The 26,062-nt window shown below is 40.9% G+C and overlaps 1 protein-coding gene across 1 annotated transcript in view; it reads right to left on the reverse strand.

Annotated features, from left to right (window-relative positions):
• CDH18 (cadherin 18) overlaps window positions 1-26,062 on the reverse strand; it is a 670,758-nt gene that overhangs the window by 345,059 nt on the left and 299,637 nt on the right. The window contains exon 3 of the mRNA XM_056520957.1: window positions 1,230-1,524. Within this exon, the coding sequence (XP_056376932.1) occupies window positions 1,230-1,524 (295 nt within the window). The remainder of the gene's footprint in view (window positions 1-1,229; window positions 1,525-26,062) is intronic.

Here is a 26,062-nt window from a genome sequence, read left to right on the forward strand (position 1 = left end):
GATCACTATGACTTGGAGTTGAATCCAGCCAGAGGGGGAGACACCTTCACTTATTCTCATTAGAAATCCCGGAACTTCAGAACAAGATATCTAGGTGGCCAGGTGACAAAAAATAAGTAAGTGACCCGTCGTTTGAATCCTGTTCACCCGCACTATGATACAGTGTATTGGGTTAAGTGTGGGTGAATAGGCTGACAGTTTTCCTTTAATATCATGGCCTACCTGTATTTTACCATTTGACATTTGGTTGTTTCATATAAAAATGATATTGAGCTTTATACTTAGGTCACCATTACATATATCCTGTGATCTGGCTGAGTTTTCCTCTGGTGCAGTAGAAAAGCGGTAGATTGAAACTGAAGATTAATTGATGCCATTTATTTCAATGGGACTATTCAGATTTTTGTCAGATGGGGAAATGTGTCTTGCAGTGTTCCCGCATCCGACTTGCAGAAATAACTGGGCACCAGACCCATAGACAACTGATGTACTTTGTCATCAGTCGTGGCACCAATTGTGGCCAGTTACTGAGTTATATATATATATATATATATATATATATATATATATATATATATATATATATCTGACAGCACACTAATAAACCTATATGAATAGCCAAAAGCATTGCTATCATGCCTTCCTGAAAAACTGGATGTTTCAACTTGGACATTTCCATTATATTGCAGGGTCCACTAAAATATTATTACAACACAGAGAGTAACTATCATAGAGGAGGCTTTTGTGGGTATAAAAACCCCACTAAGAATGTATTAGTAAAACATAATATCTTACCCAAATATTACCACTTTAACTGTATCTTTGGTATCTCTATTTTCCATGTTAGGAAAAGGATGTGACAATATCCACTAGATTGCTAATGGGATTTGAATATAATAGCAATGCAAAGTCTGTGAAGAACAGTCATACAGTGGCTAAGGTGGGGGCCTATTATTGTTCATATTGGATTGCTAGTACAATTCTTTTGATCTTAATTAACTCTACAACAGAGAGATCTCTTGCTTACATGGGAAATTATATTTGTGTGCTTTGAAGATGGACTTGTATTTTAATGAGGGTATATACAGTATTTCTAACTATCAATGGAAATGTTTGGCCAGCTTTAAAGTTCCATCTAAAAATCCATACTGGATTAACAAGCATTCCAGACAAGCATACCAGATTCATTGAGGGAAAGCTATGTTCAATTAAAAAAACATGTTGCTTACCAATGTCAGACATTTCTGGAACCGTGACAATATAAGGTCCATCAGGAAATTCAGGAGCATTATCATTAATATCTTGCACTTTGATAATAAACTCCGATTCTGGTTCAAGTGGCTTATTGGTTCTCCTGTCGATAGCTTGTGCATGTAGAACATAATGTGACTTTTGTTCACGGTCTAGACTTTTTGTTGCATGAATGTCCCCTGTTGTGTCGTCTATGATAAATATTGTTCCAGCTCCTTCACCAGTTAATATGTATTTCACAGATCCATCACCTTTGTCCGAATTTGAGTGCAACTGTAAGTGAAAGAGACAGAATGACTTAGTAGTGTTTGCGCAGCATATGTCACAGAATACATACACATTTTATATGAATATAATTTGAATATGCATTTTAGACCCTTGAGGAGACAACCAAATTAAAGTTAATAGCATAATTTCCCATATGTGTGACTTACAGTTAAAACAATAATATTTGTATAGATATATAACATTTATGGGGACAAATTGAGCATTTTGAGTTGAGGTATTTACATCTTTATATTTTTAATGTTACGAGGAACATTATAGTATTTGTGAACGAAATAAAACAGACATACAGTACATTTTGTAATTGCAACTTGGTTGAGTTTCAATAACTGTTGGTGAAGACATGGAGGATTATTGACTCGTCTCTTCCTTCTCTAGACTCACATAAGCAATATAACTTTTCAGACCAAAACTATACAGTTTTTGCTGCTGCTACAATGTTTTTGTTTGATGTTTTCGTCTCTTCATCTAAGGTTGAAGAGACAAAAACATCAATATTTTTTTTAGCAAGGACATGCCAGCTCTTTCTAGTTCTATAACATGGAACTGGCATGGTGTTTAGCTACCAACAAAACCTGGTGAAGTAACTATGGACAAACTCAATAATATATGCATGTTTTGGTCCATTGGTCATCTAAGAAGTAAACAAGAGTCTAATTTTAATGACAAGGCGAGAGAGCATAGATGGCTTGATAGACATCGGAAACTTGTAACAATTCCTTGTCCTTCGTACAGGAGTCCTTTTTAATTCTATTACACTCAATAGGAAAAAAGAGTGTTTACACATACAGTATATTCATTTTGAAGCCACAATTCTTATGGCTTTAAAATTAATAGAAATACTGTTTTTTTTTTTTTTTTTGTAGGGGTCTGATGGGTCAAGATGGGGTCAAGATAGAAGCTCACCTGCTCCTATGTTTTCTGGTGATCTTCTTGTATAGTCTATGCAAAGCTCTGAACAGTATTCACAGTCAATTTAAATATTTCCTGCACAAAAAAAATATTTCTTTGGTTGTGCCAAACATTTTGTGGTAAAATGAAAGAAGTCATAGTAAAGTACAATTGGTTATGCAAAACAAGCCTTCTTATGGGTTTGAAGATGAAATAATGAAAAAGTCATGTCTCCTAAAAGAGGAGGAGGAAGAACCAAAAGCACCTGAATAAAAATGGGCTGTGTATATGCATAATTTTATTTGTCACCTCGTTCTGTTTGTTTGTGTTTTATTTAAAAGGATATTCCAGACAAAAACTTTTATATATATATATATATATATATATATATATATATATATATATATATATATATATCAACTGGCTCCGGAAAGTTAAACAGATTTGTAAATTACTTCTATTAAAAAATCTTAATCCTTCAAATAGTTATTAGCTTCTGAAGTTTTCTGTCTAACTGCTCAATGATGATGTCACGTCACGGGAGCTGTGCATGATGGGAGAATATCCCTTGCATGATGGGAGAATATCCCCATAGGAGCTGGACATCTCCCGGGACGTGAGTCATCAGAAAGCAGTTAGACAGAAAACAGCAACTCAACTTCAGAAGCTAATAACTATTGGAAGGATTAAGATTTTTTTAATAGAAGTAATTTACAAATCTGTTTAACTTTCCGGAGCCAGTTCATATATATAAAAAAAGTTTTTGCCTTGAATACCCCTTTAAAACTCTATACTGCAGAGAACAGAAAGGTAGAGGAGATAGTTAATGGTAGATAGCTTTAGCACAAAAACAAAAGCCTACAATTCTTTTTTTTTTTTTCTTCTTGATTCACATTATTCCCTGTAAATAAAACTAAAGGGCTGCTAAGTGATTTTCAAGAGTTCACTCATCTCTAGTTGTTACTTTATTGAGCCGCTTTTTTAAGGTTGAGAGGCTGCCAAGAGCATTTCTTTAAAAAAAAAAAAAAAAATGTGTGGTTTTGTGTGTGTGTGTGTGCGTGATTGTTTTAGCAATCTCACTTTCTGAAGAGTTTTGTATTTAATACTTTATGGTTAAAGTTTATATAAGATTACACTAGAAATCATTACTTCCAAGCTAACCCTGTATGCCAATGCAGTATGCATACATAGGCACTGTCTCGTACAAATCTACCTAAATGTGGGGCGTGATGGAAAAAGGAAATGGAGTGGGTTAAAATAATATTTAACAGGTGGATAGTCCCTTTTAGGCTCCCATAAGCATTAGTGAAGTTGTTTAACTCTGCCTATTTGTGTGAGACCAGGCAACTGCCTAACACGTTTGGAGGCCTTGCAACTAGAGATGAGCGAATTGAATCGGACAAAGTCAAATTTGTTCCAAACTTCATGAAAAATTTGATTCAGACCGAATCCGGACTTCGACTCAATTCGAAATAACGTATTTCTTCATTAGCGACACCCCTGCAATCGTCCTGTATAATGTATAGATGCGAGCTGCTTTCTCCTGCACTCGCATCTCTGCAATAGAAAGGATGATCGCAGCCAGCGTCAGGAGTGACACCTGCAGTGATCTGTCCTCAACTGCAGGTACTACTGCTCCCAACATGGAGCACACTCTGCTCCATGCTGGGAGCTGTAGTACCTGCATTAATAGACAGATCGCAGCGGATGTCACTTCTGACACCCAATGCGATTGTCCTGTATAATGTATAGATGCAAGCAGCATCTGGTCCTACTGTAGCATGAGTATATACCATTTATATACCTATTATTCATATTTCCCGCAGAGAGCTGTGAGTGGCTGGAACCATCTGGCCAATCACAGCTCTCTGCAAGAAATATGTGATGTGAATTCTATTCCAATCACTGGCCGGCCGGAGTATAGTGCAGTGATGCGAGCGCAGGAGAAAGCTGCTCCATCTCTTCAATAGATAGGACTATCACATCAGGTGTCAGGAGTGACACCCCGTCTATAATCTGTCCTTAACTACAGGTACTACTGCTCCCAACATGGAGCACACTCTGCTCCATGCTGGGAGCGCTAGTTCCTGCATCAATAGGCAGATCGCAGCGGGTGTCACTTCTGACTGGCCGGAGTATAGTGCAGAGATGCGAGTGCAGGGTTGCGAGCGCAGGAGAAAGCCTCTCCACCTCTGCAATAGAAAGGGCAATCGCATCGGGTGTCAGGAGTGACACCGGGGGCGATCTGTCTTTTAGTACAGGTACTACAGCTCCCATCATGGAACAGTCTGTTTTATGCTGGGAGTAGTAGTATTACCTAAAAAATGCAAAAAACAGGGAAAAAAGTGAAACACGCACACACATTTTATTATACACAATATTAAAATACATTACCAATAAAAATACTGTAAGTATTTAAAATTCACCAACAGTGATTGTGAATACTTCTACTTTTGAATTCAAACACAAAATCAGTGTGAATTATGCCCTGAGTATATGCTATGCTATGCACAGAATGTGAACTTATCTTGCAGTATTTACTGTGGTCATTGAAAGCACTGACAGAGCAGCAGTGTGAATTACGTCTTAAGTGGGTGAATAATAATAAAAATACATAACATCACCTTAGAATTGGAGAGCTTTGTCAGTGTAAATCGTATTCGACATATATACACTGTGGCCATCTTATTTAAATGCAATATCAGTGTGTATTATGCTCCAAGTACATGCTACGCTAAGCACAGACTGTGAACTATATCCTGAGTGTATATTGCGTTAATACCTCGGGAGTGTGTACTACTTCTATAAGTTGTGAAGATAAATAACATAATATCACCATATAATTGGAAACGCTATATCAGTGTAAACTGTGTCGGTAATATATGCTGTGGTCATTGCAATAATCAACGCATTGGTAGTGTGGATTGTGCTTGGAGTCTGTGAACAGAACTACCTAGCATGAGGAATTGATAGAAAACGCAATATCAGTGTGAATTGTATCTAAGCATCATCAGCTTTAGTAAATGGCACTTGAAGATATATACTTGATGTATTTACAGTAGGACTATTACATTGCATCTTGCGCGAATGATGTTATGCCAACTGTAGAAAATCTTCTCCATAGGGATGAATCCAGTATTATGCAACAGTAATAAATCCCCAAGCTAAGTGGTGATCCTTACGGTGTGAACTTGTGCTTAGCCTTACATGTTCTATAAGTGAAGCATCCATAGACTTTGGTATCCTAAGATGGATGCACTGGGGACCAAATCTGAATATTTTATTTGCTATTATTTCTTGATTTTTGACACATTAGTGCTATTGCTATTGCTTTTTTTTATAGACAGATTGCCCCAGGTGTCACTTCTGACACCCGATGTGATTGTCCTTTTCTACTGCAGAGATGGAGCGGCTTTCTCCTGCAGTCGCACTATACTCCAGCTGGCCAGTGGTGTGAATAGAATTCACATAACTTATTCATATTTCTCACAGAGAGCTGTGATTGTCCAGATGGTTCCAGCCAATCACAGCTTTCTGTGTGAAATATGAATAATAGGTATATATACGGCATATACTCATACTACAGTAGGACCAGAGAAGAGCGGCCGGCCACTCGCCTCTTTACATTATACAGGACGATCACATTAGGTGTCAGAAATGACACCCATTGTGATCTGTCTATTAATGCAGGTACTACAGCTCCCATCATGGTCCATTAGCACAGGTACTACTACTCACATCATGGAACAGGCTGTTGCATGCTGGTAGTAGTAGTACTACCTAAAAATGTAAGCAAATTGAGGAAAAAACGTGAAACACACACACATACTTTATTAAACACATTATTAAAATACATTACTAATAAAAATGTGCCGAGAATTTTTTGGACCAAATCAATTTTTTTTTTAAAATTCGGCAAATCGGCCAAATCAAATTTTTCAAAAATGTGCTCATCTCTACTTGCAACGGTCCCAAGCAGAGAATGTTGTTGGGCATTTTGGATTTTATTTGCCCGACACTACTTTTTCCATGAGATAAACTGCCAGCAGAACTTTTTGGCAGAAATGTTACCCCCCCCCCCCCCCACACACACACACATAAACATATAAACATTCAACTCAAACAAATGTTGATCTATATGGGGTAAACATAAGATATAGTTTTTAGCTGAACACATTTTTGGCCAACGGCTATTGTGGGTGCATGACAACTTTATTGATTGGAGGCAAACCAATTTATACTTTATTAACTATGGATATGTTTTAGTTCTTGGAATCCATCTTTAAAATACAATAAATAAACTATATCAGTCTTTTACTTTATCCAATAATCAGGAATCAGTATTTCTTTTTAGAACCCCGTCCCTCTTGAAATCCTGGCAATCATATCTTACCCACCTTAGATTTTATCCTAAAAGCTGAGGATATTAGTACTTTCCCACGTCTCTGTTGCTAGACCAGCATGGCTAATAGTTACCGAACGCTACATTTCTAGTCATGGTCACGCATGCAAAGGCTCAGGGATGATTGAAACAAAAGACTTGTACATGTATATGTGAAAATGCAGGGTTGAGTTGTATTTTACATATATCCACCCTTGTCTTACCAGGAGTTAATATAAGAAGGCCATATATAAATACATGAATGCAATGAATAAACCAGCTGCTTTATGTATTCAAAACAGAACAGTAGCATTTCCCAAAAAATATATCCCCACAGACAGACTAAGTTATTTTGTGAATTTTATATCTTATATGTATCCATAATTTTGCCAGACATTCAATAGCAGCGTATAACATCCCCATGAATAATTATCCAGTAAAAATTATAGCTGCATTGCTAACTGGCTCCTTCTTTTTTATAATTCAGTACTAACTGTAAGCAGCTTCATCCATATTTTATTATCCTGTTTTATTCTCTAGTAAGCAATGCTGATTTGTTTTCAGATCAGCATAGGTCAAGTTTACATGCATTAAGTACATGCATTAGGAGTAGTCTGCTTCTCCAATATCCTTGTAGACCAAGCTAGAATATTTTGAACTCATGCAGCATTCTTCACTCAGTGAGAGCTTTTCTGAATATGCACAATAGTCTATCTGAATAATTCAGAAGCTGTTTGTCAAGGTTGTCTTCTGAGCTGGTGTCTTGGTGTTTATCTTCCCCTTTCATAAATAAGGTATTCTGAAAATGTATCCCAGTGAATAACAATAGTGTAATACCATAACAAAAATGAATTTTTTTATCATTCATACTCATGCTGACTATTCTTGTAAGACTTGATTGTAGCTGTGCTGTATTTTCCAGTTGCACAACACATTATGATCATTTCTTTTCTATATGCACATAATAAATATCCAAGAATAACAAAATAGTACTTGGTGCAATAACTATATAACTGTAGGTAACGGTGCAAAAAAATTGGTGGAACCTGACTTTGACAGCATAAATCTAAACCAAGTGATAGTTTTGAGCATACCGTACATGTACACTAGTATAGAACACTATGCTACAAATCGGGAAAACGTCAACAGTTTCTGACTTTATCAGCGTGAAGATCTGTTAAAAATGAAAAAGGATTTTCTCTTTATTAAATATTCATTAAGATGTTCCTAATATCCAATGCCTAGCAACAGGAACATTCAACAGGTGACTAGACTTATTCTTTTCAATCCCGTGGAGACTAGCACATTTATCAGATGTGATAGTGCCAGATATTTTCAATGTGTCAACAATATTTAATGTCTCAGTATTTCCACTCAGATAGTGCCTAATTGTCCCAGGGGGGGTAGACATGATGATCTGAGGTAAGCGGTGATAATGTGGAAGATATTGTAAGAGTAACGTCTAAAAAAAGACAAAGATGTCTAAATGCTATTCCACCAAAGCAGCAGGAGACTAAGCTTATTTCTTACAGAAGATAAATGCTAATAATGTAAAGCACACCAGAGTATAAAAGAAGGAGTAAATGATCACATAGTAACCATGCTACTGTCTCTGTGTGACACACTTCAAGTGATTTGCTATTACAACATGAATAAAATGCTAAACATATCTTCAATGCAACATAAATCACAGTGCGGAAAACAGATAAAAAGTTCCCGACTCCCACTATCCACTAGTATAAATGGTGTGTGGACATATTAAAGGAAGAAGGGAGTCCATCACCATTTCTGCAGATATCAATGCACTTTGGTATAGATGTTATTGTGTAATTGATCATTAGTTTGCTGTGCTGCATCAATGTCCTGCAAATGAATGTGTTGGTGCACCACTATGGCCATCTGGACCCCTTCCCTCCTTATGCCAGACCTCGGTTCATTGATCCATCAGCACTGACATCAGGAAGAGACCACTGCTAATTCTTGTACATGTGGAGTAGCTTAGAAGAGTAATACAGAGTTACTGTACATGTACAAGCCTTCGCAGCAGCCTCTTCCTGATGACAGCACCAAGAGTTGGTTCGTTCTTCTATGGCAGCATATAATATGGAAGGAAGGGTCTAGGCAGCCATAGGGGTGTAGGGTATGATCACACGGCACAATGTCTGCCCCGAAAATTTCCAGGTGGGCATTCTTCAGGATGCAGATGCTGGAAGAACATGTGGACACTAGGACTACTCAGAAGTGCTCCATTTTCATTGAGAGCAATGCTTTTTCCACCATTTTACACTTGGAAATCTCACTGTTTCAAAGGGGGGACTTATGTAGTAATGTTTTCTATAATGCAGTGCAAGAGGATTAGTATCTGCAGAAACAGTGGTATATTCCCTTTAACTAGCTGAACAAAATACGTCCTGTAAATCCTAAATGTCCAAACTTAATGGGAATCTGTCATCAGTGTCACCTGCACTAACCTGTTGGTACAGGTGATTCTGAAGAAAATGAGACCCGTGTGCCTTTATCATCCTTATTTATGTGGCCTGTTTGGTGCACAGGGGGTGCTCTAGAAGCACACTGATCTTTGATTTCTCAGGTCTTGCTAAACCTTCATGAGAATCATGTGTATGTAAAACTGAATAAGATCAGCAGGAACTACCTTTAAAATTTGTAACTTTTTGATCACTTTCTTTACACAGTACACATCATTGTTGTGATGTGTACTGTGAAGAAAAAAAACGAATATTCGTCATTATGATTATATATTGCTATATTCTTAATATTCGCGAAATCATGAAGTGCCGATATTCGCAGTAAAAATTCACATTTGGAATATTCGCACTCAACACTAATCACTAGGCTTTATGGAGGTTTCCCTATTTTTCTAATTTTCCATCTCAAGCGCTCACACATCATTTGAGTCTGGTCAGATTTCAGTGCTTTTTTTCATATAAAATTTTTAATTTATCAACAAACAGAAATAAGCATATACAGGGCATGCAGGAATATATACAACAGAAGAGAAGGTGCGCAGGTCTTACCTAAATCTATAATTGAAGGCGATCAATTATTGCTCAGAACTATGTACAGACCAGGCAGTCAAAGTGGAAACAGATAAATCATATTTGGCAAGGGATGAGTATACAGAAAATGATAACATAGATACCTCATCACATAAGGCCAGATGGATTCCCGGTCCTTCTATGGCAAAACCCGGTCCATATTTATTGCTGGGACCACAGGAAAATTATATTACTAAGAATTGGGGGTTTATAAACACAGTGCTAGCCTTTAACCTTCTCAAGTCCTGCTTCCTCATCAGCTCCAGCTCCCAATAATCTGGATCCCAAGAAATCATTCCATTTTCAAGTTGAATGCATACTGCGACAGAGGAGAACACATTTTACCCTTGTATTTTTTTCAAGAAATTATTTTCCTTTTCTTAGAGAAATGTTTCCATTGGGTATTTTGAGTTGTTGGAAGTGACATTCTCTTTGAGGAGTAGCATCATCAACTGACGGGAGCTATATTTCTCGCGACCATATTCACTAATCACAAAATATATCTTAAGCCCATAGACTGATGCCATGCTACAGTGGGCACTTTGTTTAGCTTTGATTTTATTCTCACCTCCTGTCCTGCAAACAGCTGACACTCCTGACGCTTTACATTGGTTAATATTTAGAACATTGAAAGAGATTTCGGAGAATTTCAAATGTGCTGCTACCCTGGCTAAAAGGAATGCTGATAAGCATGCAGCAGATATCTAAGCCTAAGATTTTATCTTGCAGTCCAGTTGTCTACCAAAACACATTTTTTTGTTTTCTCCTAGAAATGTGCTTCACGTTTCATTTGGGCCATTCCTATTATTGACCTAAACTCTGTTTCTGACCTCATTCCTGGTTACCTCCTTGATGCTTGGTACTTGTAGTAACTCCTGTTCATGCTAGTCCTTTAGATTGTCTGACTGGCTCCTGTAGTCTGATTCCTTGTTTTGACCTACCGTATATACTCGAGTATAAGTCGAGTTTTTCAGCACGATTTTTCGTGCTGAAAACACCCCCCTCGGCTTATACTCGAGTGAACTCTCCGCCTGTCAATCCCTTCTCAGTGGTCTTCAACCTGCGGACCTCCAGATGTTGCAAAACTACAATTCCCAGCATGCCCAGACAGCCATCAGCTCTCCGGGCATGCTGGGAATTGTAGTTTTGAAACATCTGGAGGTCCGCAGGTTGAAGACCACTGCGGCCTTCGTCATCATCCAGACCCCCGCCCTTTAGTTTTCTACTCACCTCCCCTCGGTGGGAAGGAAGGGTGAGCTGGTCCGGGCCATCTATGCTGCAGGGACCGTCCGGTGGGGAGGGTTAGTCGTTCCAGGCTGCCCATTTTCATCGGGGGGGCCCTCTTCTCCGCTCCGGGCTTGGCCCTGGACTAGTGACTTTGCCTTGACAACGACGCACAGGGACGTTCATGTGCATCCCTGTGCGTCGTCTTCAAGGCAACATCACTAGTCCTGGCCAGGCCTGGAGCGCGGAGAAGAGCGCCCTACCCAGTGAAAATGGACAGCCCGGAGTGACTAACCCTCCCCACCGGATGGGGGGGGGGGGAGGGGCTGGATGATGATGAAGGCCGCAGTGGTCTTCAACCTGCGGACCTCCAGATGTTTCAAAACTATAACTCCCAGCATGCCCGGACAGCATGCTGGGAGTTGTAGTTTTGCAAGATCTGGAGGTCCGCAGGTTGAAGACCACTGGATTGACAGGCGGTGATGATGAAGGGGGGGGGGTGTGGGATGATGACAGGGGGATGATGACAGGCAGTGATGATGAAGGGGGGTGTGGGATGATGACAGGGGGATGATGACAGGCGGTGATGATGAAGGGGGTGTGGGATGAAGACAGGGGGATGATGACAGGCAATGATGATGAAGGGGGGTGTGGGATGAAGACAGGGGGATGATGACAGGCGGTGATGATGAAGGGGGAGGGGATAATGACAGGCGGTGATGATGACAGGCGGTAATGATGAAGGGGGGATGATGACAGGGTGATGATGACTGGGGTGTTAATGACAGGGGTCTGGATGATGACGGGGGATGATGACATGGGGGGGTGATGTATTTCCCACCCTAAGGCCTATAGTCGAGTCAATAACTTTTCCTGTGTTTTTGAGGCTAAATTAGGGGCCTCGGCTTATATTCGGGTGGACTTATACTCGAGTATATACGGTAGGCTACATCATGTGACCTTACTTCTGTGCTGTGTCAACTTTGATGTTTCTGATACACTATCAATACCGATCTGAGATTATTCTGGAGAAAGTAAGTCTGCAACAAAATTTACATATCATGAAAAGGTGAAAAACTATTATTTCTGAGGAAAATAAGAAGACAAGGATGTGCACGGGCTTACTTATTTCAAATTAAGCAATACGCATCAAACAAGCTTTCTTCCAGTTTCCTAGATTTTAACTTTGTAACTATAAATAATTTACTCAGGCCTTTGATAGTAATAAAACTCCCATTAAATTATAATTTTTTTGCTTAGTATCCTGGTAAAATATTACAGCAACGGCGAAGTGGTTTTCAATGCCTACTCTAAGAACTATACCTACACATTTAATGCAATAAAAGCTATGCTTTGACATATCTGTTTGATCTATGCTGTATGTGCAGGGTCATGTGCACAGGGGATGGTTTTACAATTTAACCCCTTGCTCTCATTTTATTTGTATTGGCAGCCTCAAGATGCCAATAGGGTTCAAAATTATGGAGGGGTAGAAGCCATTTATATCCTGGTCAACCATACACTCTTGTAGGCTGCAGGAATTTAAGACATGTGGACTATGAGACTTAATGCAGACCAGAATGATTTGTCTGTTAGTACCTATTTTAAACTGAAAGTGAAATATATTACAAATAAATACAACATTCTCTATGATAAGCAAATAAATGCATCCACTAGGAAAAAAAAAACACATTAAAGGGCACCTCTCATCAAATAAACTTTTGATATATTTTAGATTAATGAATGTTGAATAACTTTCCAATAGCATGTTAATGAAAAATATGCTTCTTTCTATTGTATTTTTCCTGATCAGTCCTGTCAGCAAGCATTTCTTACAAACAGGCTGTGAACAAAGCAGGCTGGCAGCTCTGAGTGTTTTCTTTTGTGAAAAAAGCAGACTGGCAGCTCGTAGTGTTTAGGACTCCAGCATGAGTCTGAAATGCTTGCTGCCAGGACTGGTAGGGAGACCCCTAGTGGTCATTTCTTCAAAGTGGAAAATTAAATAGAAAGAAGCATATTTTTTTAATGACATGCAACTGTAAAGTTATTCTGCATACATTAATCTATAATATGTCAAAAGTTTTTTTTTGATGAGAGGTACCCTTTAAAACCACAACCTCTGGGCGCATGCGCGCGGCTCGATGGTGAGGACGCTTCTCCCGTGAGCTCCGCGCCACCGCAGGGAATATAGCTATATAAGCGCCGTCTTACCGGCTCCACGGAGGCGAAATCTCCCACACTGCTAGCCCACATGGCCAACCAAGACCCCCAGCGATCTGGGACCTCTCAACGGTCGCTGTCCCAGACCATACCCGAAATATTCCGGACGGGTCAGAAATCTAAAATGGCGCCGACCCCAACACAGGCTCCCTGCCAGGAGGCGCCTGAGGAAGAGAGTATAGCTGATACTCCCCAGCTGGCAGACCCTACGCCGGATCCCCTCACACCGGCTGACATGTACCGTACCATACAAGGTATGTTCAAAACCGAACTTTCGAGGGCGGTGGCTGACTTTACCAAGCAGATTGGGGACCTGGGCCAAAGAATAGCGGACTTGGAGATTAAGACAGATGATATGGTCGACGCTCTGACCTCGGAGCGCCAAACCAGTGCGGACCATGCCGAACGCCTGGATCTCTTGGAGTTAAAAATTGAGGATCTGGAGAATAGATCTCGTAGGGCCAACATAAGAATACGGGGCTTACCGGAGTCCCACACTGACCTCCAGCAAGTGGTTACTAACCTTTTTAAAGCACTTTTACCTCAGGCGGACCCCGCTTTGTTTCGCATGGACCGCATACATAGGGCCCTGGCTCGCCCTAAAACGCCAGACACCCCCCGAGATATTGTCCTTCGTCTACATTATCCAGAGGCCCGTGATCGCTTACTCCAAGCTGCACGTAATATTGAGCCCCTGCCGGGGTTACCCTCCTCGGTTCATATGTATGCTGACCTAGCACCATCAACTCTGGAGAGGAGGAGGCATATGCGCCCCATCACGCTTGCTCTACAAAAAGCACAAGTGCGCTATAGGTGGGGGTTCCCCTTTAATCTACAGTTCCAGATCCGCTCTACCTTTTACACAGTGCGTACACCGCAGGAAGCTATGGAGATTCTAAAAAAAGAAAATATACCCTGTGAGGAATCTGTGCCTCTACCACAGCGGCTGTCCAAAATCAGGAAGACGTGGCAAAGGATGGACTCTCCCTACAAAAGGCATCGACCTCTCCACCAGCCCCCAGGATGATCAACCGCAACTGTTTACCTTTTTTTTCGATCCTACTCACTATTGCCTAATGGCAGTTGACTTTGGGACGCTACCCTGAATGTCGTAGGACTGTTATGTCCCAAGTCTTTCTCTGGCACTTTTGGAGGCCTATTCATCCCATTTTTGTTCCATTTTTATTCCTTAATTTCCCCCCCCCCCCCCCTTTTTTTTTTTTTTTTTTTTTTTTTTTTTGGAGATGCAGCTCCTTTATGCTCATATTCTCTTGCAGGGACAGTTTTCGTCTTTTGGTCCATAGTACATGAGACTACTACAAGAACTGTTCTATGTTATGTGTATCACCCCCTTTTATTTATTTTCTTCCCCCCCTCCCCCTTTTTTTTTAATTTTTTTTTTAATTTTTTTTTTTTTTTTATTATATATGTTATTATTTCTTTTTCTTTCTTCTTCTTGTTATGGCTCCCCGAGGTCGGGGGGCCTGGGGGTTGGATCCCCGTCTCCATGGGGATTTTGTCTGTATTGTTGTATTCCTATTGTACTGACCCACTCCCCTTGCTTGGGCTGTGATTTAACTATAGTTTGCCTGGGAGATTTTGCCCTACTGTTTAGTTTTCCCTCTGGTGGATTACCATGTTGCCCCACCTCCAGAGGATATGGGGGCCACGGGGGACTAAGAGCCCATTAGGGTCCCCCCTGGCTCTCTCCCTCTGTCCGCTTATGATGTTACGAGTTCTAGTGGCTATTGTATGTAGCCTTCCTGGTACTGTTGTTCTCATGTTTTCCTGGTTCCCCCTTATCTTGCCTTCCCTTCTCCTCCTATACTTTTCCGTGTTTGCTTTTTTTCTCTCTTTTAATGTGACCAGTGCATCTCCCCTCCTTCTTATCTTTCTTTATTCTTCTCAGCACTGCCTATTCTTCTCCTTATGTGTAAGGTGATATCTCACAATGTCCGAGGGCTCAATTCCCCAATTAAGAGGAAAAAAGCTATGATAGATTACCTCAAATATGCTCCAGATGTGCTTTGTATACAAGAGTCACATTTCACTACCTCTTCCTATCCGAAGCACATCCATACTAATTATTCACGAGTTTATATGGCCTCCCACACTTCCAAGTCCAGAGGGGTACTGGTAATGCTTCACAATGCTTTCCCTTTCAACGTACTCAAATCTCATGTGGATACTGAGGGTAGATATTTGGTTCTGGAGGGCACATATCAGGAGTCTCGGCTGTGTATAATTAATTCCTATGCACCAAATGATGACCCACTGGATTTTTTTGTTCACTTGACAACCAAATTACCTGATCTTACCTACGATTTTCTTATATGGTGTGGAGACTTTAATATGGTGTTCAACGGGGTGCTTGATAGGTCCCACACGACTACTTTTCGTAGAACGGGTACACAGCAGAGACTCCTGAAGGACACTCTAGCCTTGCATGAGCTGGCGGATGCGTGGAGGGAGCATAACCTGGCGCAGAGGGGGTATACGTACTATTCTCCAGCACACTCGCTATATACCAGGATCGACTGGATTCTGACGTCGACCTCCTCTCTGCCACACCTGCTCTATGCCAGACACATACATTGCGCCTGGTCTGACCATGATATGGTGTACGCCCAGTTTGCCTTTGGTAATCGCTGTTCCACTCCATATGCATGGAGGTTAAATGAGTCATTATTGTCACGCCCCCATATTCGTGCGGCTCTGGAGGAGGCTCTCACTTCTTACTTTTCTACTAATTCTATTTCCCCCTCTGATATTGGTTGGACTTGGATGGCCCATAAGGCGTTCATTAGAGGTAAACTCATATCTCTTGCAGCAAAACTTAAAAAGGAGAGACTGAATACACAATCTGCCCTGGAAAATAAGCTAGCTAGACTGGTCCCTGCACACCAGCTGAACCCTCAACCGTATTTGCTACAAGCTATTAAAACTACAAGGCTTCAGCTGGATGCGGTGCTTACGGATCGCACTGAGCGAGCGGTGAGGTGGACACAGGCCACCTATTATAAATGGGCGAACAAGCCGGACAAGCTCTTGGCCTCCATGCTGAGGCAAAGACAGCGGATAAATAGGGTTCATTCAATTCAACTCAAGCCTGGAGTGCCCACTTCTGACCCTTCTCGTATATATAATGTTTTCCATTCTTTCTACTCATCCCTGTACAAGGAACGCCCCTCCCCCCCTTCCTCCACCTTTATCTCTACCTTTCTGGACTCCATCTCCTTGCCTTCCCTCTCACCCTCTGATAGAGAGTACCTCAACTCACCTGTGTCGGCCGAGGAGGTGGATCAATGTATCTCAGACTTGAAACAGGGTAAAGCCCCTGGCCCTGACGGTCTGTCGGCCCTCTATTACAAAAAGTTTAGTTCTATTCTACTACCTCACATTGTCTCTTTTTGCAACAGGATGCTCTCTGGTTCCCCTATGCCCCCAGAGTTCCTTACTGCATCGATGGTAGTCATCCCTAAGCCTAATAAAGATCCCTTGCTCCCTTCCAATTATCGCCCTATCTCCCTTATTAATTTGGACACTAAGTTGTTCACCTCCATATTAGCCCACAGACTGAATAAATTTCTCCCTGACCTGATTCATAATGACCAAGTGGGATTCATCCCTGGTCGTCAAGCCCCAGACAATATCCGTAAGGTCCTTGATGTGATTCACTGGTCTTCTTCGACTCTAACCCCCCTGACTTTGTTGGGGCTTGACATTGAGAAGGCCTTTGACTCCGTCTCCTGGTCCTATATGTTTAAGGTTCTGGAAAGAATGGGATTCTCCGGCCAGTTTATAGCTGCACTACATACATTATACTCTTCACCTAAGACTTATCTCAAACTCCCCTCCTCTTCCCCGAGCCCCATTGCTATTGAGCGGGGTACTCGCCAAGGGTGTCCGTTATCGCCTGCCTTATTTGCTCTGGCCATGGAGCCACTGGCGAGTGCCCTAAGAAGTAACCCTGACATCTCGGGAGTAGATATAGCTGGATCGGTATATAAAGTTAATTTATTTGCGGATGATCTGTTATTGACCCTTACGAACACCCTGGTTTCCATCCCAAATTTATTTGCGGTCCTAGATAATTTCTCAGCGGTCTCTGGACTAGTAATTAATAAAAACAAGTCGGAGGTATTGTTCTGTAACACCCCCAGGTCGACACAGGATCTCATAGGTCTTAACTTCGATCTCCATCCCACCACATCTCACCTTCCCTATCTTGGGATTTCTCTTCCCTCTAACATTGCTTCTCTTTATAGACTTAATTACCTCCCTCTCTTTAAGTCCCTGAGGGCTGACATGGCTAAATGGAATCTTCCTCATATTTCCTGGTTAGGCAGGCTCCACTCTGTCAAGATGGTACTGCTACCTAGACTGTTGTATTTATTTCGAACCCTACCTGTCCCTATCCGCTCACCAGATCTCCGGACACTCCAGGCTGATATATTTCGTTTCATTTGGCGAGGCCTCCGCCCCCGTATCCCCAGAGTTATTATGTACTACCATAAGAATGTTGGGGGTCTATCTGTCCCCAACCTCGTCAAATATTATAGAGCGGCTCGACTTGCTCAATTGTTATTATGTAACGCAGTTTCGGGTGCACCTCGCTGGCTTACTCTGGAAAATACTCTCCTCTCCCCCCATACTTTATGCTCTCTTATGTGGTCATCCAGCCCTATATTTACTTTGATTCCCCCCTCTGCTCTCCTCTCCCGCTATTCGCTGCTCTTATGGAGATCGGTCCGCTTCAAGACTCCTCTTCAATCTCCTCTATCCCCAGCCTTACCTATTTTTCATAACCCCCTTTTTGCTCCAGGTCTCAACGCAGGTCCATTTCACTGGTGGGTTCACCACAAACTTACTCGCCTACATAATTTTCTCCTTCGCACCCACCTTATGACCAAGGAGATGTTTATGGCTAGATATGCTCCTCCACCTTCTGAATTGTATAGACTTAATCAGATCTTTTCCTTCCTTCTATCTCTTCCCCTCTCCTCTTCGGGGATTTCCCCCACCTCTTTTGAGACACTTGCCATCTACTCACCCTCTCGACCTGGCTCCCTATCTCACATTTACGCTTTGCTTAACAAGCCTCCTCCAGACACTAAGCTGCCTTTCATGACTCAATGGGAAGAGGATCTGGGGGTCTCTATGCCCTTATCTACGTGGCACGATTGTTGTATTCAAATCAGTAAAGGGAGTTGGCAGGTTTCCCTTGTTGAAACCTCCCTAAAGGTCCTACACAGGACCTATTATGTACCAGCTCGCCTGCACATCATGCACCCTGAGGTGTCCTCAGAATGCTTTAGGGGCTGCCGAGAGACAGGTTCCATGCTCCATATATGGTGGACCTGCCCTCAGGTGGCGAGATTTTGGTCGGACATAGCAAACCTAATTTCCTCGGTCTTACACATTAGACTGCCCCCCTCTCCTGATGTCTGCTTACTGGGACGTAGGCCGCAGGGCATATCTTTTGCTTCATTTAAGTTAACTCAATTTATTCTGCTGGCGGCCAGGATCCATGTGGCGTCTAAATGGCGCTCCAATGTTCTATCTAGTTCTATGGTTGTCTCTAGAGTAAATCAAATATTGCTATCTGAAAAACTTAATGCAATTAGAGCTGACACCAGAGATAACTTTGATAAGGTTTGGGAACCATGGCTATCCTCTCCCCATGCCCCGGACTTGACATATTACCTATCTTTGTGATGCACTTTATTAATAGGTCTAAAACATTTCACAACACGGATTACTTATCCCCACTGATACCTCCTTTACCCTTCTCCCCATCACCCACCCTCCTTGCCTTCCCCATCCTTACCTACCCCCCGCCCCTCTCCGGGTCCACTGATCCTGGCCCCAGTTGGTTGGCATTTTTACCAGTTGTTGTCTACGATGTGACTACATCAGGTTCAAAACTAGTTGTATGTATTTTTATACTGTTTAACTTTGATTGCAATGTACTTCTCTGTACCGTTTCCTTGCTTTCAATAAATATATCTTTTGACACTAAAACCACAACCCCTGCATGGATAATTTTCCCACAAAAAACAAACAAAAACAAAACATATGAGGATAATTATATTAACCCCTTAAAGGGGTATTCCGCCCCTAGACATCTTATCCCCTATCCAAAGGATAGGGGATAAGATGTCAGATTGCCTCAGTCCCGCTGCTGGGGACGCCCGGGATCCCCTCTGCGGCACCCCGCTATCATTACAGCACAGAGCCATTTTGTAACTTTTGGGGGCTTCCGTTTCTACACAGTACCATTTTCGGTAAAAATGACACCTTCTTTTTATTCTGTAGGTCCATACGGTTAAAATGATACCCTATTTATGTAGGTTTGATTTTGTCGTACTTCTGGAAAAAATCAAAACTACATGCAGGAAAATATAACCCCTATAACTTTTTTATTTTTCCGCCTATGGGGCGGTATGCGGGCTCATTTTTTGTGCCGTGATCTGAAGTTTTTATCGGTACCATTTTTGCACTGATAGGACTTATTGATCCTATTTAATGATATAAAATGTGACCAAAAATGCACTATTTTGGACTATGGAATTTTTTTGCGCGCACGCCATTGACCGTGCGGTTTAATTAATGATATATTTTTATAATTCGGACATTTCCGCACACAGCGATACCACATATGTTTATTTTTATTTACACTGTTTTTTTTTTATGGGAAAGGGGGGGTGATTCAAACTTTTAATAGGGGAAGGGTTAAATGATCTTTATTCACTTTTTTTTCACTTTTTTTTTGCAGTGTTATAGCTCCCATAGGGACCTATAACACTGCACACACTGATCTTTTACATTGATCACTGGTTTCTTATAAGAAACTAGTGATCGATGATTCTGACGCTTGACTGCTCATGCCTGGATCTCAGCTCACGCCTGGATCTCGCTGGACAGCGAGGAGGCAGGTAGGGACCCTCTAGCTGTCCTATAAGCTGTTCGGGGTGCCGCGATTTCACCGCGGCTATCCCGAACAGCTCCCTGAACTAACCGGCATGGTTTCACTTTCATTTTAGACGCGGGTCTAATTAAGGGTTAATAGCACGCGGCAGTGCGATCAATGCTACGCGCTATTAGCCACGGGCCTGACCCACTATGACTGGTTGGACACTGACTGTGGGGATTGACATGCCTTTCTCTAAGGGATTATTCCTCCGAGCACAATGATAAATACATGTTGCGCCCACTTCACTCACTCCTTAACAGTGAAATGAGGTTATACATTAAAATCCTTGCATCTAATCTGTTATTCTACCTAGATTGATAATCGGGGCCCAAATAGGATTCATAAAAAGGGAAGCAGGCAACAGATGGTACACGTCAGATAATATGTTGATGTTGTACTCAACAACTTTGGCTTTACTGGGTTCATCTGGGTTAAAGCTCTTTATTCTACTCCCATTTGCACAGGTTCTTGGCAATGGTGTTCTGTCACATCTTTTTCCTATCACAAACGGCATAAGGCAGAGATGCCCACTACAATGTGACAATGGTATCATCTGCAAACAGACCAATTTTATTTTGTTTGCCATTTACTTCTACTCCTTCCATGTCAGATGATGACCTCCATATCAGCAAGGGGGTCTATCGTCAACAATAAGGAAAGCATCTAAGTGTTGACAATGCAGTCCCTTGCTGAGATAATGAGGTCATCACCTAACATCAAATAAAAAGAAGTAGATGGCAAACAATATAAAATAGGTCTGCTTGCAGATGATATTATCACCACACTGTCAGACACCTCCTCTTTCATAGGACCCTTTCACACTATAAAATTCATCCATTTTAAAGATCCATTTCATGTTCCATTATGAAAACCCTGAAAATTGGCCTTTAAACGGCTGTTACAAAATCCCATACGGCCTTAAGAAAATCCCATTATAGTTGATGGGATTTTTACATTCGTTTTAACCCGTTATAGCCCGTTATTAATAGCGGACATTATTTTGTGACAGGATAATGAATGAAAGAAATAGTGCATGCACTATTTCTTCTGTTACTTACTTAGAATTGACAAGTAGATATTCATTTGAGTGGAGGGATTCAACTACTAACTAACTGGGTATTGCTCTTACACACCGCAGCTCTAAACTAACCTCTACTAACTAGTCTTCATTAACTAAACTAGAAAAATACTGTAACTATCTTACTACCTTCAGACTCCCCTAGATAGCATAAAACAATTTGTTCATGTTCATGAAATTTTATATCTTATGTGCACCATCCCCATAAAGCTCCTTTGACACTATTTCATAACTAAACAGCCAACTATTAAAATGTATCTAGAAGGGGCCTAACCTCAGGTTCTAAAGCAAATTATGATTAAGAAAAGACAGTGGACTACTGTCCACCCCACCGCCTTGCAATAAGTTTGGTTTAGTTTAGTTAGTAAGGTTCTGTTGTATTAACCTACCTTATTGTTGTTAGACTCCTTGGCATGCCTAATACTTTACTATTGTCATGTAGTGCTATTATTCATTTTGCATGCACTCATTATTTCTATCATGCCTCTCCCTTGAGAATTACTGTACGTGATATGCCTGCATGACTTGTTACATGTTTCTGCATTGTATTGCATAACATTGTGTACTTTGTTCATTGCTTCTTTAATAAAACATAAGTGATAGAAAAAAAGAAAATACAGTGGAGAGGTATGATACTACCTTCTTTATGGTACTATCTTCTTTACAGATGTACACCAAAGCCTTCCCTTTATATCAACTTAAGGGTTAGTAGCACCAATCCTCTTTCAAAAAGTTGTTTGCTGTAGAGAACGAAATCCTAAATTACTGTCCTTTAAAGCCTTAATATTTGCCTACCTAAAGTGTCTCGGCAACAGTGTCAACCTGGAATGATCTTATTACCCTCTGTGCATGTGAATCCCTAAATTCCACTCTCAAACTCCCATAAATAACATGAATATCACTCAAAAATAGATTATACTGGGACTTACACGTTACCTTTATTGCAGTGATACCCTAATTCCTATTTCTCTAGAGTCTTCTGCGCCCAAACATGACCTTTTCCATCTACCTACAGAAACATTATTACCCCAAATCACATTTTCTTAGGAAGCTTTCTTTACCAGCATCCCATAGAATTTTTGGACAGTCCTCGCTTCAAGCCAAAACTTTGTAGCATCTTCTATGACGCTGTCAATGATAAAGTACCCTTTATAAAACACTCTTATTTATGAGATGTCAGGCAGAGGTGTGTGATGCCACACAGCTGAACATATGCAGAGAGTGTAGAGTAGCAGTGCCACCTTGGATTTCTTCATTAACCCCTTAAAGGACCACAGTTTTTTTTAATTCATTTTTGCACTTTCATATTTTCCACCTCACCTTCAGAAAAAATCTGAACACTTTAAATTTTGCACTTACAAACCCATATGAGGGCTTGTTTTTTCTGCCACCAATTGTAATTAGTAATGACATCAATCATTTCACCATCAAATTTACGGCAAAATTAGAAAAAAATTGGGGGGCTTCCGATGCTAAGCAGTGCACTTTTTGTAAAAATGACACCATATTTTTATTCTGTAGGTCCATATGGTTTCAAAGATACCACATTTATATAGGTTTTATTTTATTTTACTACTAAAAAAAACTACATGCACCAAAATTCTTCTGACCCCTATAACTTTTTTATTTTTCCTTATACGGGGCACTGCAATATTAAGTTTTTATTGGTACCATTTTCATTTTGATGGGACTTTTTGATCGCTTTTTATACATTTTTTAGGGTATACAAAGTGGTCAAAAATAAGCAATTTTGGACTTTGGAATTTTTTTACGTGTACGCCATTGAACGTGCGGTTTAATTAACATTATATTTTTATAGTTCAGACATTTACACATGCTGTGATACCACATATGTTTATTTTGATATTTGTTTACAAAAACTTTTATTACTGAAGGGGTTACATTTTATTTATTAACTTCTTTTTTTTACACTTTTTTCACACATTTTTTTAGCATAGCATTGATCAGTGTTATCTTTGCTCGATTGCTCCAGCCTGGGTCTCAGGCTTGGAGCAGTGGAGTGACAATCAGACACTGGTAAGGAAGGTAAGCACCATCTCACTGTCCTCTCAGCTGTTCGGAACTCCACTGAGCTAACCGGCAGTGTTTTCTCACGTTTTAGACCCCACAATCAACCAATTAACGTCTAAAGGGTTAATACCAGACATGAGCTCGGAGATGTCTGGTATTAGCCACGGGTTTCAGTTGCTGATGACCGAGACCCACCAAGTATGAAACGCGCTAAGCTCGTGAGCGTGCTTCACATAACGGGAGCCGGCCACAGAAATAAATATACATCAGTGGTTGTTAAGGGGTTAAGTTTGGGATTTTAGCACTGTGAAGAATTGTATCTAGCTGGAGCCAGCATGAGCATTGTGAGAGGAAACTGCAAGGAGTGAAATGCAAAAGAGAGCCACAGGGCTCTTGAACACTCATTTTAGATGTTAAAGTAGGAAAGAGCATTCTGTAACTTTTACTGCTTTTTACAACAGAGTTTACATTGTAAGAAATATTCTTCTTGGATAGGTTATTGCCGCAGCTAGGGCCTTTCAGGGATACACCATTTACTGAGTTTATTGGAGTGAATGACCCTTAAAGGGGTACTCTGCCCTAAACATAAGATGTCTGATCATGGTGCTCCCGCTGATGGGGACCCCCACAATCTCTCCTGCAGCCCCCCCCCCCCTCCCCGACTCATCACTGCACGGAGCTAAGTTTGCTCCGTGTGTGATGACTCACGATACTCCGGCCCCTGTATCATAATTCAGTGATGACTTGAGGGGCTGCAGGAGAGGTTGCGGGGGTCCCAACAGCAGGACCGCCGTGATTAGACATCTTATATCCTATCCTTTGGATAGAGGATAAGATGTCTAGAGTACCCCTTTAATATATTACAATGTGTTTTATTATGACATTATTAAATTATGATTATGTCTATAGTTTCTGGGTTGTGTGTATGCTTTTTATTGCTTTTTGTTTTTTTCTAGTTCATGCATTTTTATGCTTATCATATCAGATACCATTCAGGTGGATGGTGAAGACCCCCCAAGTCAGTGGCACCCGAAGTGGACTACCCCATCCCCAGATCCCTATAAGTATACCACTGGAGTCAATGCAATGGTACTAAAATCATTTATGCATTGTGCAGAGAGTTGGTATCTGTAACTGTATGGCTATCGTATGTCTTTGCATAGTGTTTTTTATTTATCAACAGTATGAAAGTATTACACAGCCACTTCAGTGGAGATATATTGGGATGGTGCAGAAGTATTATTCAGTAACAGAATGGTGGTAATAGTGGTTCTAGTGTGGAGGTAATATTGTATAACAGTATGGTAATGTTATTGTGGAGGTGCCATATGGTAATGATGTCATAACATTATTTGGCTTATATATAGTGTTTTTACATGGTAATTACATGACCATCTCATATATAGGATGTATACAGTAAAGCAGAATCTATCTTAGGGCATTTGCTGACTGAAAGTACAACAAACAAGTGTTCTGTTCTGCCACAGCAGTGCTGGAACACAAAGGGCAGACTGTACAATACAGACTTTGCTTAGCAGAGGATGTGGATGCTGGTGTTTTCCTAATAATAGTAGCTTTATCCAGAACACTTCAAGTCTGACCAAGGCTATATACAATATAATCACTGAAACTCTCAATCTTTCCTTAATGGATCTCTTATTTCAGACTGTCAACAACCTTGTAAGTATTATTATAGGACATGTAGTTAAAAGGACATAAAAATTAACAGGAATTTCTATTAGTTAGTTTTTTTATGGTTTATGTGTCAAGAAATCATACAGATTATGCATAAAAAATAATTGTGATATCCACATAGTTCAATGTTTTTTTTCCTGGAAAACCTCTTTAAGCTGAGACATTTTTTGTAGCCATTTTGCAAGTAAAATGATGGTCTTTTTCTAAAGTAATGTCTGTTTCGTGCATTACCAGCAGCGTTTCCTTTGAGCCCCATAGAATAACGTAAAATAGCAGAATTTATGCTATATGCAGCCTTTGTCCTGTAAGACCATATCCTTAAGTGATCCTACCACACCTATTATAATATAAAAGATGGTGGCTAGTTCAGTAAAGGTTTTGAGTGCTTTAACTGGTAATGGTACATCTGTTAAGAGAATAGATCAATATTTTTGGTAAGTAAATAAATCTTTGTGGCAATAAATATAAGTCAACAGCCCTACAGACTTCAAATGCTACTGCTACACTGCCCCATTGGTTTACAGACACACAGTTACAATGCAGTTTTATACTTGCCGTATATACTCGAGTGTAAGCCGACCCGAATATAATATAAGGCCCCTAATTTTACCGCAAAAACTCAGGAAAAGTTATTGACTCAACTATAAGCCTAGGGTGGGAAATACATCATCCCCCCATGTAATCATCCAGACCCCCGTCATCATCCCCCCCCCCTGCATCATCACCGCCTGTCAATCCCTTCATCGGTGCCATTGGCTGTCCGAGCATGCTATGTGTTGTAGGTTTGAAACCTCTGGAGGTCTGTAGGTTGAAGACCACTGCGGCCTTCGTCATCACCCCCCCCCCCCCCCCATTCATCATCACCGCCTGTCAATCCCTTTATCAGTGGTGTTCAACCTCTGGACCTCCAGATGTTGCAAAACTACAACTCCCAGCATGCCAGGACAGCCATCGGCTGTCTGAGCATGCTGGGT

The sequence above is a fragment of the Hyla sarda genome, chromosome 5 (genome assembly GCF_029499605.1).
Source record: "Hyla sarda isolate aHylSar1 chromosome 5, aHylSar1.hap1, whole genome shotgun sequence".
NCBI lineage: Eukaryota > Metazoa > Chordata > Amphibia > Anura > Hylidae > Hyla > Hyla sarda.